Source organism: Ruditapes philippinarum, unplaced genomic scaffold (genome assembly GCF_026571515.1).
Source record: "Ruditapes philippinarum isolate M1 unplaced genomic scaffold, ASM2657151v2 ctg16778_1_1_1_1, whole genome shotgun sequence".
Classification (NCBI taxonomy): domain Eukaryota; kingdom Metazoa; phylum Mollusca; class Bivalvia; order Venerida; family Veneridae; genus Ruditapes; species Ruditapes philippinarum.
In genome coordinates this window covers 258-19,105 of record NW_026857811.1, presented here as the reverse complement: position 1 = coordinate 19,105, position 18,848 = coordinate 258, and the positions used below count along the sequence as shown (strand labels likewise).

General features: G+C 33.4%; 2 protein-coding genes across 2 annotated transcripts; both read right to left on the bottom strand.

The window, feature by feature from the left end:
• Positions 1-4,538: 4,538 nt before the first annotated feature.
• LOC132751134 (interferon-induced protein 44-like) lies at positions 4,539-6,366 on the bottom strand (the record flags this gene model as incomplete). Its single annotated transcript, XM_060741256.1, is given in 3 exon segments — positions 4,539-4,722; positions 5,461-5,522; positions 5,808-6,366. Coding segments are annotated over 3 exon segments (805 nt in total), but the record flags the coding sequence as incomplete, so codon positions are not given.
• A 7,052-nt stretch (positions 6,367-13,418) lies between these two features.
• Positions 13,419-18,524, bottom strand: LOC132751133 (interferon-induced protein 44-like; the record flags this gene model as incomplete). The annotated part of the gene is made up of 6 exons (XM_060741255.1): positions 13,419-14,078; positions 14,550-14,721; positions 15,374-15,517; positions 15,947-16,144; positions 17,448-17,512; positions 18,048-18,524. Coding segments are annotated over 6 exons (1,367 nt in total), but the record flags the coding sequence as incomplete, so codon positions are not given.
• Positions 18,525-18,848: the final 324 nt, after the last annotated feature.

Below are 18,848 nucleotides of genomic sequence, written 5' to 3'. Positions count from 1 at the left end.
ATGTTGACTTGTCATTCTTTTTGAATATAGCATGTATGACTAATTAGCCTGTGCAACCAGCTATACGACAATATCATTCTATACTTGTGAGTGAATCCAATGCCTAGATTGTGTTGTGGTGCTTCTTTGTGTAAGCCTGTCTACACTGATAAACCGATGGGGATCTCACTGCCAAGAAAGTAAAGATGCGTTCTTTCTTGCATATCAGAAAGGATTATCTACACCGGTGCTATAATATAAGATTCTTTACAATGGCTAACGGTACAGACCGGAATATTTAGCTCGAGGGTAACTGTTTACGGCGGTAACGAGGTTCTGCCGAGTTTCCGCAAAACAGTTACCCGAGAGCTAGATATTCCCGTCTGTACCGACAGTCATTGTTTGATTCTTTTTCTTGCATATTACATATCCATTACTTTTAGAACAGAAATTACGAAAACTGATATTCTCATTACGTACTTTTTATTTGTTTGGATCGTCAGACCAAACAAATAATGGTAGCGAAATTTCAGAGTCTAATGTTGTTAATTGCAAACGCCGAAAGTAGTCCACTTTTTTGAAGCGGTTACTTCCCTTTATATGTACACTAACGCCGAAAAATTCAGGGGAGATCACTGCGTAAAGATGGTCAAAGACAGGCGAATTAATGTTCAAGCAAAATAATTCCCGAATGGTCGAAGATTTCTAATATTGTTTTATTGTATTTTCTGATCGAAATTAAGTAAATACAAAGCGGACATTCAATCTCTGACACAGAAGTTCACAACAAACCTAACAACAAGTAGTTCTCAAAACAGCTTAAAACTAGCGATTTAAAAGAAAGAAATATTTTTATTTTGTTACAAGTATCCAACAAATAACAACGCATTCAAAGTTTAAAAATAGCGTTGGCTAATAGAATTGTCAATAAATGCACAATCACAAATTACGCGGATGAATATGATTTTATCAATGAAAATACTATTTTTAGCGATGTCTATTACCGAATACTACACAAACCGAGTAGTGGAATATATAGATTCTACATGTCGGACTGTTTGGGCGAGAAGATTTTCGTTAAATTATTTACTTCAATTTCAAACAACAGGTTTATCCTGAACAAAATACCTCGAAATTAATAAGGATAACAAACCCGAAATGCAATGGAAGTTCTAAATCTAGAATGACTTGATGTTATTCAGATGTTATTTGTATAACTCCTCCGTGTTGCAGGGGTAACGCGCTCGCTTCAGTAGTGAGAGGTCTGGAGTTCAAATCCAAGTCGAGAAAACTTTTTTTTAAATTCTTTTTTAAGTGTCTTTGTTAAGGAAGTAGCCATGATATGCAAGGATAAAGTGTGACTGTTGTAAAAAATGAACATAAATGATTTTTTGATGCATCTCCAGTTATGCAGAATTCCGTATGTATCAAACTCTGGTGCCTTGCAAAATGAATTATAATACATAAAAATAAACTTATACAGGAAAATGCATACAGATATACAGTACGATTAAGATTGCAAAGATCAGGAAATACCACAGAACTTGCATCCCTTTGATTCTTTATAAATATACATGCTTATAGTAAGCTCCAGGATTATTTACATCTGTGTTAAACAACAGTTAAAGTCGTTACAAGCCCTAATTTAGAATAATATGGTTTTCTTCAGGCCGTTCACATATATTCACTGTGGCTGAAGGGTTTTTGCGCTCGCCTATAAAGCGAGAGGTCTGGAGTTCAAATCCCAGTAAAGGCAACTCATTTTTTTTTTTCAAATTGTTTAAGTCAAATAAACATTTGATTGCATATCAGTGTTGCAATAAGTGTCTTATAGCCAATTTACTACAATTAAAACGCTGGAAAGCATTGGTGGCACTAAACATATAATCTCACAACCTGCACCTTTCTTACATTCTGAGACCCAAACAAATTCAGCGCCTTCGATCTGTGCTTTGATTTTCTTATAGTAGCATATGAACTTACAACTTCATTCATATCTGTAAAATGACGTCATCCTAAGAACGCAATTCATTCATAAAAAGCGCAGCAATGACGTCGTTAAAAGCACGCGACTTGTCTTACATGTGGAGTGTAAGATTAATAGAATCTATCATTGGGTTTGATAGAGGATAGGGAAATCCCAACCCGAGGGTGATCGGTTCCATCGGGAACGAGCCTTGGCGAGTTCCCGATGGAACCGATTGCCCGAGGGTTGGGATTTCCCTATCCTCTAGCTAACCCAATGGTTGATTATTTTTCTCACTCACCTGGACACACAAATATCAGTGAATCTATACTTGCTACGCGCATTACAACGTAGGGGGCGGGGCTTAGGATTAAAAAGCATTATGTACGTTAAATTCTTCTCACCAAGTTTATGTGTGAAAAATTTAATGAAAATAGATTCATATAAGATCCCTCATCAAAAAGCAAGGTTATCATGATAAAACACATCGATATTAAAAACGGATAGTGTCATAATATAAGTGTTTATAAGGAATTCAGTCCATACTTCAATGGCGGACAAAAAAGCGTTTACCGTTTGCAAAGATTTTTCTACTTTTTCGGTTATTTTGGCCGAATATTCAATTAAAATATATCAAAATGAGATTCGTCATCAAGAAGCATCGTTATCATAACAAAAAACATGAATGTTTTTCAGGCAAAGCGTCATAATATCCGATTTTACGAAGAATGTTTCGATATTTTAAAGTGTGCTATTTTTAGTAACAGATCGTATTGAAAAGGGCGGATCTAGGTAGGGTAGGACTCATTGCAGTGTGAAAGTTTATATCAATCTATTTTGATTCCGTAGACAATTTAATAGATTAGCTCACAAATATTTAATACATTTTGACCTTTTGACGTTTCATTTTTTTATTAAAATAGGAGTGAATCGCGTATTATTTAGAAGTGCTGCACGTTGAGTGTGAGATAAGCCCATATGAGATAAGATTTTCCAACACCGCTATTTTTAGTAACATTTAAGGATTTTTCTATCTGGTTAGTTAGAAAAGAAAGAGTTTTCCAGCACCGATGTAAACGTTAGATAACCCTGTCTGAGATGCAAGAAAACCCTATCTTACACCCCCATGTAAGACAATTCGCGTGCTTTAAAATGACGTCATTGCTGCGCGCCTTTTAAGAATGAATTGCGTTCTTAGGATGACGTCACTTAACCGTTATGAATAAAGTTGTACGTTCATACACTACTATAAGAAAAAAGTGCGTAATGAGAATATTAGTTTTCGTAATTTCTGTTCTGAAAATTATTGATACGTGCTCTCGGGTAACTGTTTAGCGTAAACCCGGCTGAGCCTCGTTACCGCCGTAAACAGTCACCCTCGAGCTAGATATTCCGGTCTGTACCGACAGCCAGTGTAAGATTCTTATAGTATTAGCACTGCACGTGTAAATCGCAGAACGGTGTAGTCCATCACAAACGTCGCCGAATATTCTTAAAGCTATGCTTGCCCGGCGGGTCATGTCTGACATCAGAGGCATTGTTTATACAATGTTTGTAGATATCCATTAGGCAATGCTGCATGCCATATATCTTTAAGCTATCAGACAAGTAATTTCGGAGGAATAGATAAGAATTTAGATACGCTTCCTATTTAAGTCTGTGTGAACTAAGTGAACCCCAGGAGGAGACAATTTTGAACCTGCATGCTTTGAGGCATGATTTAAATAACGTGTTAAATACGATGCTACATATTACCAATGTACATACTTTGCTGTTTTACCGTGATTGTGCATCACACCGGGACCACTAATAACATTTTCATATTAAGGACATCATAAGGGACATCAATGTGAAACATAGACAATGTCCACTATAAGGTTTAGTGAAATGTTAAATTTTGCATACCATGCACATGATTTTTTACACTGGTCAGTTTCTTGCTAAAATAGGTGATTTTTCCAACAATGCTACTAAAATTGTAATACCGTATAATGGGTTAATCTTTATTCATACAAAATATTAGTACAGTACAATGTATACTTCAGAAGCAGATCAAACATTTCAGAAATAAAGAGAACTGCACCAGGATATACCTGTAATACAAACCGAACAGTTATAAACATTGACAACCTTTTAAAGTGTTTCTAAAGTCACTGACTTCAAGCCTGATAACATAATGAAAAATGTATTCATTTGTTTAATTCAGTTAACACTTACATGAAGATAGCAAGACATGAACTTTCACACCAATATGTTTACAAAATAGCGTATGTAAAGTTTTAAGTTAAATACTTATAATCACATCACCTCAAAACGCTTTACTTTTTCACTTTCATTTTCTCCATTTTTCGTTGAGTAGCAGCCATTTTGTCGGTAATATTTTCCATGTAATCTTCGGCGAAGTGTCGTGTTGTCTCTTGCATTGTTACTAAGAGTACCTATCATGTAGAAAACCCCGTTTAGTTACCATCACTTATTGTCAACAGTGAGTGTGTGAGTGGGTGAGTTAGTGTACATATATATTTGAACTTTTATGAAATTAGAAATGGTGCATAAGGACTAGAAAAAAGAAACCATACAGCGGTCGTTAAACTTTGTTCTGCGCTGCCACTGCCTGCCCTCTGTGTAATACGACCTCTGAATATGGAGTTGATAGTGTTATAGAAACTTGACTTGCCGGCTCCAACTGGACCGATCATCAAGATTCGAGCCTCCGAGATGTTCAAATCTGGAAAAGGTTTAAATGACACTACATCTTCTGTAAGCTCGTCTAGAAACTGAAATAATTCAAAAAGTAAGTTCTTTGATATATAATGAATGATAAATTCAAATGAAATCAGAATTCGACTGAAATAATCTAAAGTAGATAAGAACTTCAAAATTGATCTAGCTGGGATGTTATGTTTGTAAACAATAAGGAAATTAATAACATATGTAACAGTTTTGTTTTTAAGATAAAGTGACAATGTTGCTTTTATAACTGAATAAGGTTACCTTTATAGGATAGCGATAATTGCTGCTAAGACCGTGAATACGTATCCACAGCTAAAGCTAAGAAATTTTTAACAATACTTAAAGCTAAGACCGTGAATACATATCCATATTTGAAAATGAGACAATATTTAAAGGTAAGACCGTAAATACGTATCCATATTTAAAGATATGACAATACTTAAAGCTAAGACCGTGGATATTTATCTATGTTAAAGAATGTATAGTAAAAAAAATGACGGAATAAACTAAAAAAATCAAACTGTATAAGTTTGTTGCACTGTTTCTTATGATTACTGTAATGCCTTTCTACAAACATCATTCTTTCGAATAGAAAGTACCATGACTTTTATCAAGATACATCCAATAGAGTTATATACTTTAATAACACGTCCTGCTACCCAAGAGTAAAAATATGAGAAATTTGATCACAATTAACCTTTTGAATATTGAATCTTTATTGAAATGATTTTTTTAAATAAATATCTAAATGAACTTTATCAAAATATAACACGCATCATTACTTTTTCGTTCCAATCTCTTGTTTTGCGCCAAGGCTCTAATTCAATCTTTTTCCTCCGACCATCTGAAAACAATTAATACAACAATATATCAACCTCCTAACAAACATGCTAGTACTATAGATATGTAATGTTGTAAATACAAGCATGATTCTGATACAAAACAGACATCTCATGTTTCTGCAGCAGGATACTTGGCATCCAATTAAATATGATGATCATAGAGATATAAAAACACGTTTAAATAAGTCAATTGTTAAACTTCAACTGCAAATAACAAATTACAAATACTGGAAGTTACGTACGTTGTGTTTCCAAAATTTAATTTATAACATCTTTTTCAAACTTACCCGATACTTTGTAAACTTCCAGTTCAACCACGTTCATATTGCCATTATTGATCTGGTTTCCATTGACACCTTGGGCGTCATAGCCGTAACCAATACTTAAAGATCCGTTAAGCGCAAAAAAGCCACCAGAATTATTGACAGTGCCAGAAAATGCGCATAAATCAAAGTTTATATTGCCGGTATAGTACTGATTCCCATAGACACCCTGGGTGTCATAGCCATAACCAATAATTGAAGGTTCGTTAAGAGCAAAGTAGTCACCAGCATAATTGACAGTGCCAGTAAAAGCGCATACATTATGGTTCCCTCCAAATGTTGGCCCATAACCACCATTCTTATATATGCCGTATCCATTGTTTTTAGAAGGGAATTTCCTTGCTGTTGGAGATTTATTAAAATGTAATTGGTACAGGAATGCATTCAAATCATCGTAGTATCCGTCTGTTGCCTCCCAAGTATAACTTGTATAACCTCCATACACCGATCCTTGTTGATTATACAACACTGTGACTGTAGGTCCCTGGTTGTCACATATTCTGATGAAAACGTCCTGTAGCATTACATCATCTTTTTGTTAATAGCGTAGAGAAGTTAACATGTTTTAGGGACCTGTACCCTATCCCATTGTTCTAGCTGTTCCATATCTTTGTCTGTTAACTTTCCTCCCATATTTTCGCTGTAAACAAATCGCATGTAAGATTAAATTCATTTTTGATCTGAGGTTAATATCGTTTTAGGTGTCGGAATCTTTACCCCAAAACTTTAGATAAGGATCTATTTTAAATTTAAGAAAGAAAAAATACAACATATATTTTTAAACGGGGAAAAAACCAAAATTTAAAAATGCCCCTGATGTCCCTCAAATCAACTACAATATTTTATAAAACCCTTTGGGTTTTTTTCATTTTTTTTGGAGTTTCTGCTGGATGGGCCAATTTTTTTGGGGGGTTTAGAAGGGGAAAAAACGGACGAACGGGGTGAAAAAAAAAATAAAAAGTTTTGGGGCCTAATCCCCATATGACCCTTTTAAAAACCCCCATCCCCAAGTATCGCAACCCTAGAATTTTGTATTTGCCTAGGAAATTGTGAAGGATCCAGTTTTCTTTCAAACATTTTAGATTTGGCAGACAGGGGGAAATGGTTTGAAAAATTGGAGGGGCAAATTTCCAAATGAACCTGATCTTTTCTATAAACCGGGGGTTTTCAACAAGGAGTTCTTATACTTTTTAAAGTTTTTGGGCAAGATCACCATTTTTGAAAGGACAGAATGACATACAAACGAACAGATAAAAATACAATATGATCATAATCTCCACTTGATTCTCTTTCCACATACCAAGTATCAACCACCTAGCTTTTGTTCTTTTTTTAAGTAATTGCTGGCTCTTTGAAAAAAATATAATTTCAAACACTAAATATTTTTATAGGTAAATATGACTGTTTTTGTAGATCTTATTGAAATAAGAAAATGCGTATGCCTGTCAGATACACAGTCAAATTCTGACTTACTTTCGATTTAGTTTATTCTTCTTTAAATAAACACGTACTTTCGCTTTCAGCCTAAATGTGAAATGCGTGTACAAATTGTTCCCCCAAAACAAAGCTGCTGTACAATTAACATCTATATGATCATGTGTAAAGCTATAAACTATCAAGCAATCTTTTAAAATCAAGCAAAAAGGTTAAAATTAAGATGACTTTAGAAGAGGTTTACTTACCTTTTATAAAATTGGCGTGTAACACATAAACAGACTTACCACTGTATTGACTACTGCAAATCAATAAATATTGAGCATGCTTTTAAGGAGTAATAGAAATCTTACAAGGGGGCGTCCATACATTAATAGAACCTATCTGATTGATTATTTTTCACAATTAATATCAGTGAAACTACTTGCTACGCGCATCACATCGTACCTAGTTTGAAAAGCTACATGTACGGGGCTTATGCGCCTGACGTTTGTCCGCAAAAAATTCTACTGACCAAGTTTATGTGAGAAAAATTCAATGAAATAAATTCATAAAAGCAAGGTTAATCATGATAAAACACATCAATATTTAAGTCGGAAAGTGTCATAATATAAGTGATTATTATGAATTAAGTTCATACTTTAATGGTTGACAAAAAGCGTTTACCGTTTACAAAGATTTTTCTACTTATTCGGTTATTTTTGCCGAATATTCAATTAAAATATTAATATGAGATTCGTCATCAAGAAGCATTGTTATCATAACAGAAAACATGGATGTTTTTCAGGCAAAGTGTCATAATACTCGATTTTACGAGTAATTTTGCGATATTTTAAAGCGGCTATTTTAAGTAACAGATTGATATTGAAAAGGGCGGACCTAGGTGCAGTGTGAAAGTTAATATCAATCTATTTTGATTCCGTGGACAATTTAATAGAATAGCTCACATATTTTTAATACAATTTGACCTTTGGACGTTTTATTTTTGTTAAAATAGGAGTGAATCGCGTATGTGTAGGAAAACGTTTTTAGAAGTACAGCACGTTGAGTGTGAGATAAGCCCATGTGAGATAAGATTTTCCATCACCGCTATTTTTAACAACATTTACGGATTTTTCTATCTGGTTAGTGAGAATATAGATTCCAACTACTCACTTGCACAAAATCTACAGACACCTTCTGTTAAGGTATTAGCACCCTAATGCATTACCTCCGCTTTGAAGAGTATTCAAATAGGCTAGAATTACTGTTAACTACATTGAAAATGAGGGCCATGGGTTCAATCCCCAGAAGGGTCAACTTTTTTTTTCTTTCTTTTTTTCTTTTAACATTATTTATGTATCTCTCATGTCACATATGGAAAGAAAAAAGTGTTTAATTTTTAATTTTTATAGGTATTTATTGGCTAAATTATGCTAAATCTAGTAATAAATATGGTACCTGATATTTTCAAAGTGTAATATAATCAAAACTAGAGGGTAAAAGTATTTCATATTTTACAAGAGCAACCAATATACTTTTTTAAAAATTTAGGGAAACTTTGAAAACAGGCACTCATTTGGGTAAATTTTAAGAATTTTTTTAATTAGGTTCCCCAAGTAGAAAAATGGTCAGACATGTCGTAAAAATGGGTGGGGTAGGGTAACATTTTTATACAGATTTCATAAATTTTAAGTAGAAACCATAATTTTGCTTATGTGGATTGTTAGCTGAATGGTACTATTTGTTTCTTACCAAAAATTCATGGGAAAACATTTTTCATTAGAATGTTATTGCAGATTATTTAAAGGTTCCTCATTTCTAAAAAAGGGCCCTCATAACATCCTAGCTTGAGTTCAGAAAAGTGGCCATAACTTGATTTCCGTACGGTAAACTTTGTTTAAATTTTGCATACAGGTGTACTTTAAGGTATACATCTGACCTATGATGTCAATTCTTTAGTTCCTGATAGTGCCCATTAGGGTCCTAATACCTTAATTTCACTTAATTATAACAAGCACGGATCTTAAATTTCATATAATTTTATTAAATCTTATTTCGGCAAGTTTTTAAGGAACCTTGTCTATAACGAATACCATAACCACCCATACTTACGAATACAGGTAACACAATCCTTACAGTGCGGTTGACCCTAATGCATTTTTCTGAAAATCTATTTTAACAATACACATAATATAACTTCCGGTAAATTATAACCCCACCCAAATGAAATTGAAAACAGCAAAGGGTGTTGTAATTGGGTCGTTGTAATGGTGTCAGGACTCTATATTAGGGTAATTTGTGACCAAAAACTGGGTCCAGACCCTCCCCCCCCCTTACAATCTCGATCTCGACCGACAAAATATAGAGTACTTTCCTTTCGGAAATCAGTATGCTTATGTAGATTAAAGGTTTACTATATGGATAAAATAGATATTTATGAAAATCGTCACGCATTTATTTGATAAATGATGCATTAGCATAGATTTCAATGTGCGACGTTTTAATGGCTAACCAACTTTTATTCTTTTTCATACCTCATACATACATACTAGTTTATATTTGATAAAATGTATTTTTATTGGTTAATATTTTCTTGTTTAAGGGTAATTTCTCATTGGCTCATTATCGAAACCTTGGTAGTAATTATTCTTATATTAATAAAGAAAGAGACAGAACTTTTGGCCAGTCAGACAAAAAACATGTAATTGTTGAAGTTTAAAGCTTTGGCGCCGCAGTTTTCTGCGGACATTTATAACTGGAATATTATACTACGGAGAAAATACGGCACATAATTAAATGTTAAAGAATATCATGGACACGGAATACTACCCCAACCTACCTACCCTCGCCCCTCCAGTACCACCTATAAAACCCGTTTTTAAATTTAACAAGTCTAGTAAATAGACAGTTTTATAAAAATAATTTCAAACACTTAATTGATAAGTGTTTATGAGAAAGCATTGGTCGAATGACTGCGCCATTCTGGCCACAAGTATGGCGGTTCAAACTCTACATAAAGAGACTAAATTAACAATTTATACCCTTTGTACAGAAAAATATTAATGTTTACATAATTATTTCTTTGTGCCGTTAATTGACCAACATCTGAATATCAACTAGTTTGGATAATCTGCATTCCTAAATCCATTAAAATGAAAAACTTTTCTGTGGGTTTCGTTAGTGGATATTGAATTCGTATGTTTGATAGTAACCCACAAAAAGCAAAACTTTTGTAACACGAAACCAATTGTATTATTAAACACTTACCTATACCAAGACGACATTAAACATTTAAGGTATAAAAATAAATGCATCAACATTATAGTAAATCAAACATGCACATCATAAGTAGGGAGTAATTTAGCATAAAATACGGAACCCAATGACTGCCAACTTGGATATACAACAAACATATGGTCTTCAATGTTCAATATATTGTAGATCTACTGTTTTGTTAATATTGGTGAAGCCTATTTGACTATATCCCGTCTTTCTCATCTGTCAGTTAAACAACATAATTATGTTCTGCTAAGGTATTATAAATATACGTGTTATTATTACTCTTGTGTTCGTGTATTATTATCTCTATGATCATGAATACGCATCAATTTAAATCCTGCTGCAGGAGTCTATAAGTTTAAATGTTGACATGTCTGTTTTAATTTTGTATTAGAATCATTCTTGTATTTACAACATGACATAGCTATTGTATCCTGTTTGTTTAAATGTTGTTGCATGAATTGTTTTCAGATGGTCTGAGGAAAATGACAAAATTAGAGCCTTTGTGTAAAATTAGAGATTGGAACGAAAAGGTAATGATGGCTGCTATATTTTGATTGCGTTCATTTAAACATTTAATTTGAAGATATTCCTTTTCAATTCATTGTTATAAAGTTTCAATATTCTAAATGTTAATTTTGATACAATTTCTCATATTGCTACATGTATATGTTTTATGATACACTTGGGCAGCAGGACGTGTTATCAAAGTACATGTATATTAACTGTAATAGAATATTTGTTATCATTTTGTATGTATCTTAATGATAAAATATAACAATAGAATCAGAAATGTAGAATGCAAAGAAGAGTAGAAATTTGTATTTTTTGAACATATTATAATTGTATGTATCTTGATAAAATGCAAGAGTGGTACAATACATTCGAACGAATGGTGCTTGTAATCACTAAACATGATCATAAAAACAAAATAAAAGTACAACGTGCTTCAACAGTTTTTGTGACGCCGGCTACAGAGTAGCGGCAACATATAGGTATCACTCATCCGTCATCAGTCTGTCCGTCCGTCCGCCTGTCTGTCCATCACAAAACGTGTCTGGAGTCATGGTATTTTAATAAAAATGAGTTTTGGCCTGTGAATGATATTTAGTGTTTCCAATAACACAGATGCCTAAACATGATACAGAGTGGCCACAACTAATAGGGATCACTTTTTTGTGGTCTGTCTGTCTATCCGTCACATAACTTGCCCAGACTACTACTCAGAATGTACTCGTGCAATTTTATTTTAACAGGAATGACCAGTACATATTCTTATTGTGCATGTCGTCGTCACTTTCGTTTACTTAGCATTCCGGTTATGTTTTTTGTACAACCCCACGTATGTCCTAAATCTTTTAAGGCATTGCTTTGAATAATAATGTTAGTTGTAAGTGACCATTATCATCACTTCCAGGCAAATACTATGAACTTCTTTATAACTTGTTTAGTTTTTTAGGTATAATTTCAAACATATAATATAAATATAATTGTATTTGTTGGTTATCAACACTTACACTTGAATTTATTTAAAATAAATGCGATATATTTATGGGTGGCGATCTTTGCCTAGTTGATAAGGTCGCCGACTTAGAGCACACTGTCCGCAAACAGGTCTTGTTATAAATCATCAAATAATTTGATCTACCGTATATCAAACTGTACCAAAAGTAAAAAATATCGGGTTATAGACAAAAAATGTACATGTATGTGAATTACATTTTGAGGCCAAACTGACAGTGATTTTAAAGTTGAGACTTGTTACACCGCAAGTCATGGATGTTGCAGTTTTTACTCAAGTTCTATTTATACTATTAATGCAAGACTACAAGACATAACTGCTTGCTCAAGAACATATACATGGTATCAAATTTCCAATTTGTAATATATTTTACGACATATATTTTTATATTTATTTATTTACTGTTAGAAATACTAGATCGTCCAAGTCAGTTAGATCATCCGAGTCAGTTCAGTTTCTAGATTGTATGAAATTTCATAACACATTTCAGAAACGTAACATTTCATAATGTTACTCATTACATTTAGACAAGTTGTTAAAATTCACAGTCGCTTTAACTAAACAATTTTGTATGTCGTTTTTAGGCGGTAATTATAGCTTATAATCAACATGACATTGAACCTATAGGCCTAAATGATTGAAGATAGTTAAGAAATATCATTCTATACTTGTGAGTGCATCCAATGCCTAGATTGTATTGTGGTGCTTATTTGTGTAAGCCCGTCTACACTGATAAAATGATGGGGATCTCAATGCCAAGAAGGTAAATATGCGTTCTGTATTGGCACTGCACGTGTAAATCGCAGAACGGTGTCGTCCATCTCAAACGACTCCGAATTTTCTAGATGTTATGCTTGTCCGGCAGGTCATATCTGACACCAGAGGCATGGTTTATACAATGTTTGTAGATATCCATTAAGCAATACTGCATGCCAAATATCTAAGCTATCAGACAAGTAATATCGGAGAAATAGATAAGAATTTAGATACGCTTCCTATTTAAGTCTATGTGAACTAAATGATCCCAAGGAGGCGACAATTTTGAACCTGCATACATGGAAGCATGATTTAAGTAACTTGTTAAAGACGCTGCTTCATATTACCAATGTATATATCTAAGCTGTGGACATTGCTGTTTTACTCTGATTGTGCATCAGACCGGGACCACTAATAACATTTTCATGTTAAGGACATCATAACGGACATCAATGTGAAACTTGTTCAATGTCCACTTTAAAGTTTAGTGAAATGTTAAATTTTGCAAAGCATGCACATTATTTTTTACACTGAAAGTATGGTCAGTTTGTTGCTAAAATATGTGATTTTTCCAACTATGCTACTAAAATTGAAATTCGGTATAATTGGTTAATCTTTATTCATACAAAATATTAGTACAGTACAATGTATACTTCAGAAGCAAATTAAACATTTTAGAAATAAAGAGAACTACACTAGGATATACTTGTTATACAAACCAAAAAGTTATAAATATTGACAATATGTTAAGTATTTTTTTAAAGTCACTAGGCTGAACTCACTAACTTTAGATATAATAACATTATTAAAATATAATCCTTTCTTTTAATTCAATTAAAACTAACAGAGAGCAAGATATGAACCTTCACATGCATACGTTTACAAAATGGCGTATGTAAAGATTTAAGTCCTGTACTTGTTATAATCACATCATCCCAAAATGATTTACTTTTACACTTTCATTTTCTCCATTTTTCGTTGAGTAGCAGCCATTTTGTCGGCAATATTTTCCATATAATCTCCCGCGAAGTGTAAAATCTGCCGCATAGAAATGAGCGCCAAGATACTGATGTTATCTTCAAGCTGCATCTCGTTTTCGTAGTTTTTCACCGGAAGTACATTACCACGTGGTAGACCAAATAGCTGAGACGCATTCTTAACATGATTTTCAACTGTTTTACTTTTGAAGACTTGAGATACATCTTTTTCTACATCTTTACAAAGCCTGTCTACTTTGGTGAGTAGAAGTGCCTGTGGAATACCTGACAATAAAAATTTTATTTTCATAAGAATATTTTCAGTATTTAAGAGCATCTTTGTTTGTCAGATAACAAACATAGAAATAAAGCGGCAACCATTAACAAGTGTGCATGGCTTTCGTAAAAGTACTGTTACTGTATTTTTTTCAACAAAGCTTTTAGCAAATGTTTAATCATGCGTTTTCGGTACCTGGTATTCCATGTAAGAAATATTTATACCGTAACCATAACGTTAATTGAAAACATTAGTTCTAGTAGATGCTTTTAAGTGAGTCGTTGTCGGGCTTGATAACATTCTTGTCGGACGAGTTTCATAAAGGTTAATAACAAATGACAACTAGTGTCAGATTATTTCAATCACTTTAATAAAGGTAACCAAAACAAATTTTTACTCAATTTTAAATCTATTCCGTTTGATGACCAAACACAGATTTTACAGAGAAAAATCATTAATCCCTGTAGCAAATATAATACCTTTTTTGTTCATAAGCGTTTGGAAACTTTTCATTTTTTGTAGAATTTTGGCTGGCAGAACATCAAGTGTAGTAGAATCTAGAACAAATACCACACAATGCACTTTATCTTCAAGAGTTGGTTTGGATATGTAACCGTCGTGGTCTGCGGATATGGGCGCCCCTGGATTGAACTGCAATTTAAAAAGTTTCACTAAAATAATGCGTGATGGGAACATGTATATTAAATTTAATTTTATTTCTTTAGTTCGACTGTGTTTGAAGTTATAAGCGTATTGCAACACTCCCGAATCCGTTCCTGGAACCTACCAATTAGTATAAAGTCTCTGGCTCATGGAAACAACGGGGTTTGAACCCACGCAGCCACCATTACTTAGATTACTAATCCGACGCGATAAATTATCGGCCGCGCCGCTGCTGGTAAGCATAGTCAAAGTCATATTATTCCCACGAATATGAAAAGTTTATTATTTAAATTTCTCCAAAAGTAAGCAATGAACAATAAAAACCCTAACCATTTCCTTGGTAGCTTGTGTTTTAGTTTATATCGTTTACACATTTAAATGTAGTATTTATTTAACGAGAAAGTAAAAACTGATAAGAGAATCAAGAATTTGAAATTATCAATGATACTGATAAAATATATTGCACTTATAATCCGACCATCAGAAATACAAACCTTAAATACTGAAATACCGGATATGTCAAAGTTATTCACATTTCATATAAATAGAAAAGTAAATCAAAAATATGTTCTGTGATACTTGCGAACACGTGTTGACTGAGCATACATTGTGATAGTACAGTTTTCTCTAGTAAAATTACCTGATAATATTCAGGTACATTTCCTTCCAGTAGGCAGTTACATTCAAGAACATCTAGACCCTGCGATTCTTCTAACCCACGTGTGTCACACAGTTTGAAGTTCAAATTAGCCCCGGTTCGAACTCGCACAAAATAAGGAGTGTACTGTAGTACATCAGAAAGATATATTGAGTTAATGGTTCAGATATATATACTTGTTTTAATTTAAAATATAAAATATCAATTTTGACATTTTAGCAAGTATCAACACAAAAATGTGTAATGACAAATGTATTTGAAGCAAATTGATAATAATTACGAAACAAGAAAGAACTTATATAAGATTTCATATCTTTCGTTCTAATTTATTTCAACGTTTTAAATATTAAATGGATGTATATTATGTACTGTGTATTATTATCAATAAGATATGTTTAAACTAAGAAAATGCCACATAATATTATACACTTAGGGAAGTACATTTTGTATTATTCTGTACATATATTTTGCTAAAATAGATACTGTATATCCGCTGTGGTTTTTGTCCTTAAGTGTACTAATGGTTTAAATAACAGAATTAATTTTTTTATCTACTGCGGTCGTTAAACTTTGTTCCGCGCTTCCACTGCCTGCCCTCTGTGTAATATGACCTCTGCATATGGAGTTGATAGTGTTATAGAAACTCGACTTGCCGGCTCCAACTGGGCCGATCATCAAGATTCGAGCCTCGGAGATGTCCAAATCCGGAAAAGGTTTAAAGGACACTACATCTTCTGTTAGCTCATCTAGGAACTACAAAAATACACCATTATTTTAATTACTATTTATATTAAAATTTGAAATAGTCAACACATAAATAACTTTGCATATTCAAGGTGAAACTTTAAAATAAAATGATTGCATCTGTTAAATAATAGATTTTTGAGCAAGGCCGCTTTCGCTGAATTAAAAGTATTCCAAAATCTTACAATACGAAAAAACTGAGATTAATTGAAACGAAAAACTCAATCTGGTATTAATATAAAAACCTGCAAATCAAAAACAGATTTTGGTGGTACATATTGTTGTATGCTATTTATCACTTAAAGTACATTTTAAATATATCTTACTAACGTATTAATTGTGTAATTTAATTAAGATAACAGTTTATTGGAATTCCTTATACTCTCGTACCATATAGTGCAGTGTCATTAGCATTATTTTTAAAAAAAATATTATCTTTCGGCCAAGACTTTCTATTTTGTGACCTCAAGAAATTAATTGTAAACGTCACCTCTATTATAGTCCTATTGACTTTCAAACCGTTAGTAGAGTGCTTTAGTATGAGTCTGACACTGTTTTAAGTGTCTGCAGTTTTCGCACTGTGTTTCCTCCTAGGTATTACAAACATAGCGGCGATATCGCCTTATCGTGGGGCAGCAACATATCATTGGACTTTACATTCTTAAAAGAGACATGATGCGATGCTCTTAATGTCTAGTCACCACTTGTTCCCGGTTCGAAAAGAGTATATAGAAGGAAAAACCTGGCATCTTATTTGTACGCTCGTAAATAAGATAATGCATACGCTTCGTTCCTTTATCCTACAATCAACGACAGTCTACTTGATAAAATTTTCTATAATGATTCACAGATAAATATACTATAGGCTTAACTTATGCTGTTTATAAGATTTATGTCTTCTTAGTTTAACTGAAATAAACTTCCTCAAGCCCATTTGCAATTATAGGATTTCCCAGTTACTCAGCGATATAATAGCTATTCACCAAGTCATCACGTTTGTTTGATTGGGTTTTACGTCACTCCGACGTTCCAGCTTTACTGGTGGAGGAAGACCTCAGGTGCCCTTCCGTGCATTATTTCAGGCACGAACGGGCACCTGAGTAGAACCACCGACGTTCCGTAAGCTAGCTGGATAGCTTCCTCACATGAAGGAATCCAAAGTCCTTGTCGGGCTTCGAACTCACAGCGGTGAGGGGCAAGTGGTTTGAAATCAAAGACCTTAACCACTCGGCCACGGACACCCAAAGTCATCACGTACTCAGTGATGTAATTGCGTTATACCGTTTAGACACACATATTTATAAACATGTACCTTTTCATTCCAGCTTTTCGATTTACGCCAAGGCTCTGCTTCTTCAATCTCTTTCCTTTGACCATCTAAATTAAAAAGAGAACTCTCTATTAAACTGTATTTCAAGAAACATTTCATGATATATTATTAACAAGCAGCCTTACAAAACATATTTTTATTCTAAGGCTTCCATATATTGAATAATCACCTTGATGTTTAAATATGCAAAGAGTTATATATAAACAGTTATGGCTATAAGATACACATATATATATATATGAAAAATTGACTTAGTTAGTTAACCAAAATTAAAATGATAAATTTTGTATTTCTGTAAAGCCTTGCAGTAAATAGATCTGCTGCGTGCAAAATTCATACAGTGCGCTCGATGGGTATATTTTGTTGTCATGCTATTTATTTCACGTCGCAGTTGCTTTATGTCAACCATTTTTTGAATAAATAATATGTGACGTTACATGAATTCAGCGGTACCAGTTGACAATCATTACATACATTATTCTTGAACCTCACCTTTTTGAAAAAAAAAGAACAAAAAAAACAACAAAACAAACATACAAAACAACCAGAACTACAACAAAAATCTACTTTGTTAAAACTTACCAGCTACTTTATAGACCTCGAGTTCTGTGACATTCATGTTTCCATTGTTGATTTGGTTAGTATTCTTCCCCTGGTTATTGTAGCTACTCCCGATACGCATTTGCCCATTCAGAGTAAAATAACCTCCAGAATTGTTGACAGTTCCATTGAAGGTATAAAGATCGTGTCCACTGCCAAATGTTGGACCGTAACTTGAAGATCTATAAATTTCATTTCCATTACCATTTCGTTGAAATTTCATATATGTTGGTGCTTTGCTGTAGTGTAACTGGTACAGGAATGCGTTCTGATCATTACTATAACTACCTGATGCTTGCCATGTAACAGAGGTATAACCTCCATACACCGATCCTTGTTGATTATACAGCACTGTGACTGTAGGTCCCTGGTTGTCACATTTCTGATGGAACGTTGTAGCATTACATCCATCTCTTGTAATGGCGTAGAGAAGTGTAAATGTTTTAGGACTCAGTATATCTTTTTATTGGTCGAATGTTTATCTACTTTTAGGAGATTTTATAAATGTGAAAAATAAATCATTCAGATTCCGCATGTTAAACATGCACTCAGCCTCACCATGCGTCATATGTCATGTCATTTTCAGAAATGTCAAGCTTTTACCAAGACCGAATCAGATGGGGTTATATTTAATTAATGAATTCATGATTTTAATGTTACAAAATTCATAATATCCGCTAAAGCATTTTCACAGTTTCGAGCTCATGTGAATTCATAGTTTAAAATCGAGAATTCATGAAGTTGAAATCGTGATTTCATTAAGTTGAATTTGCAATGTTGAAA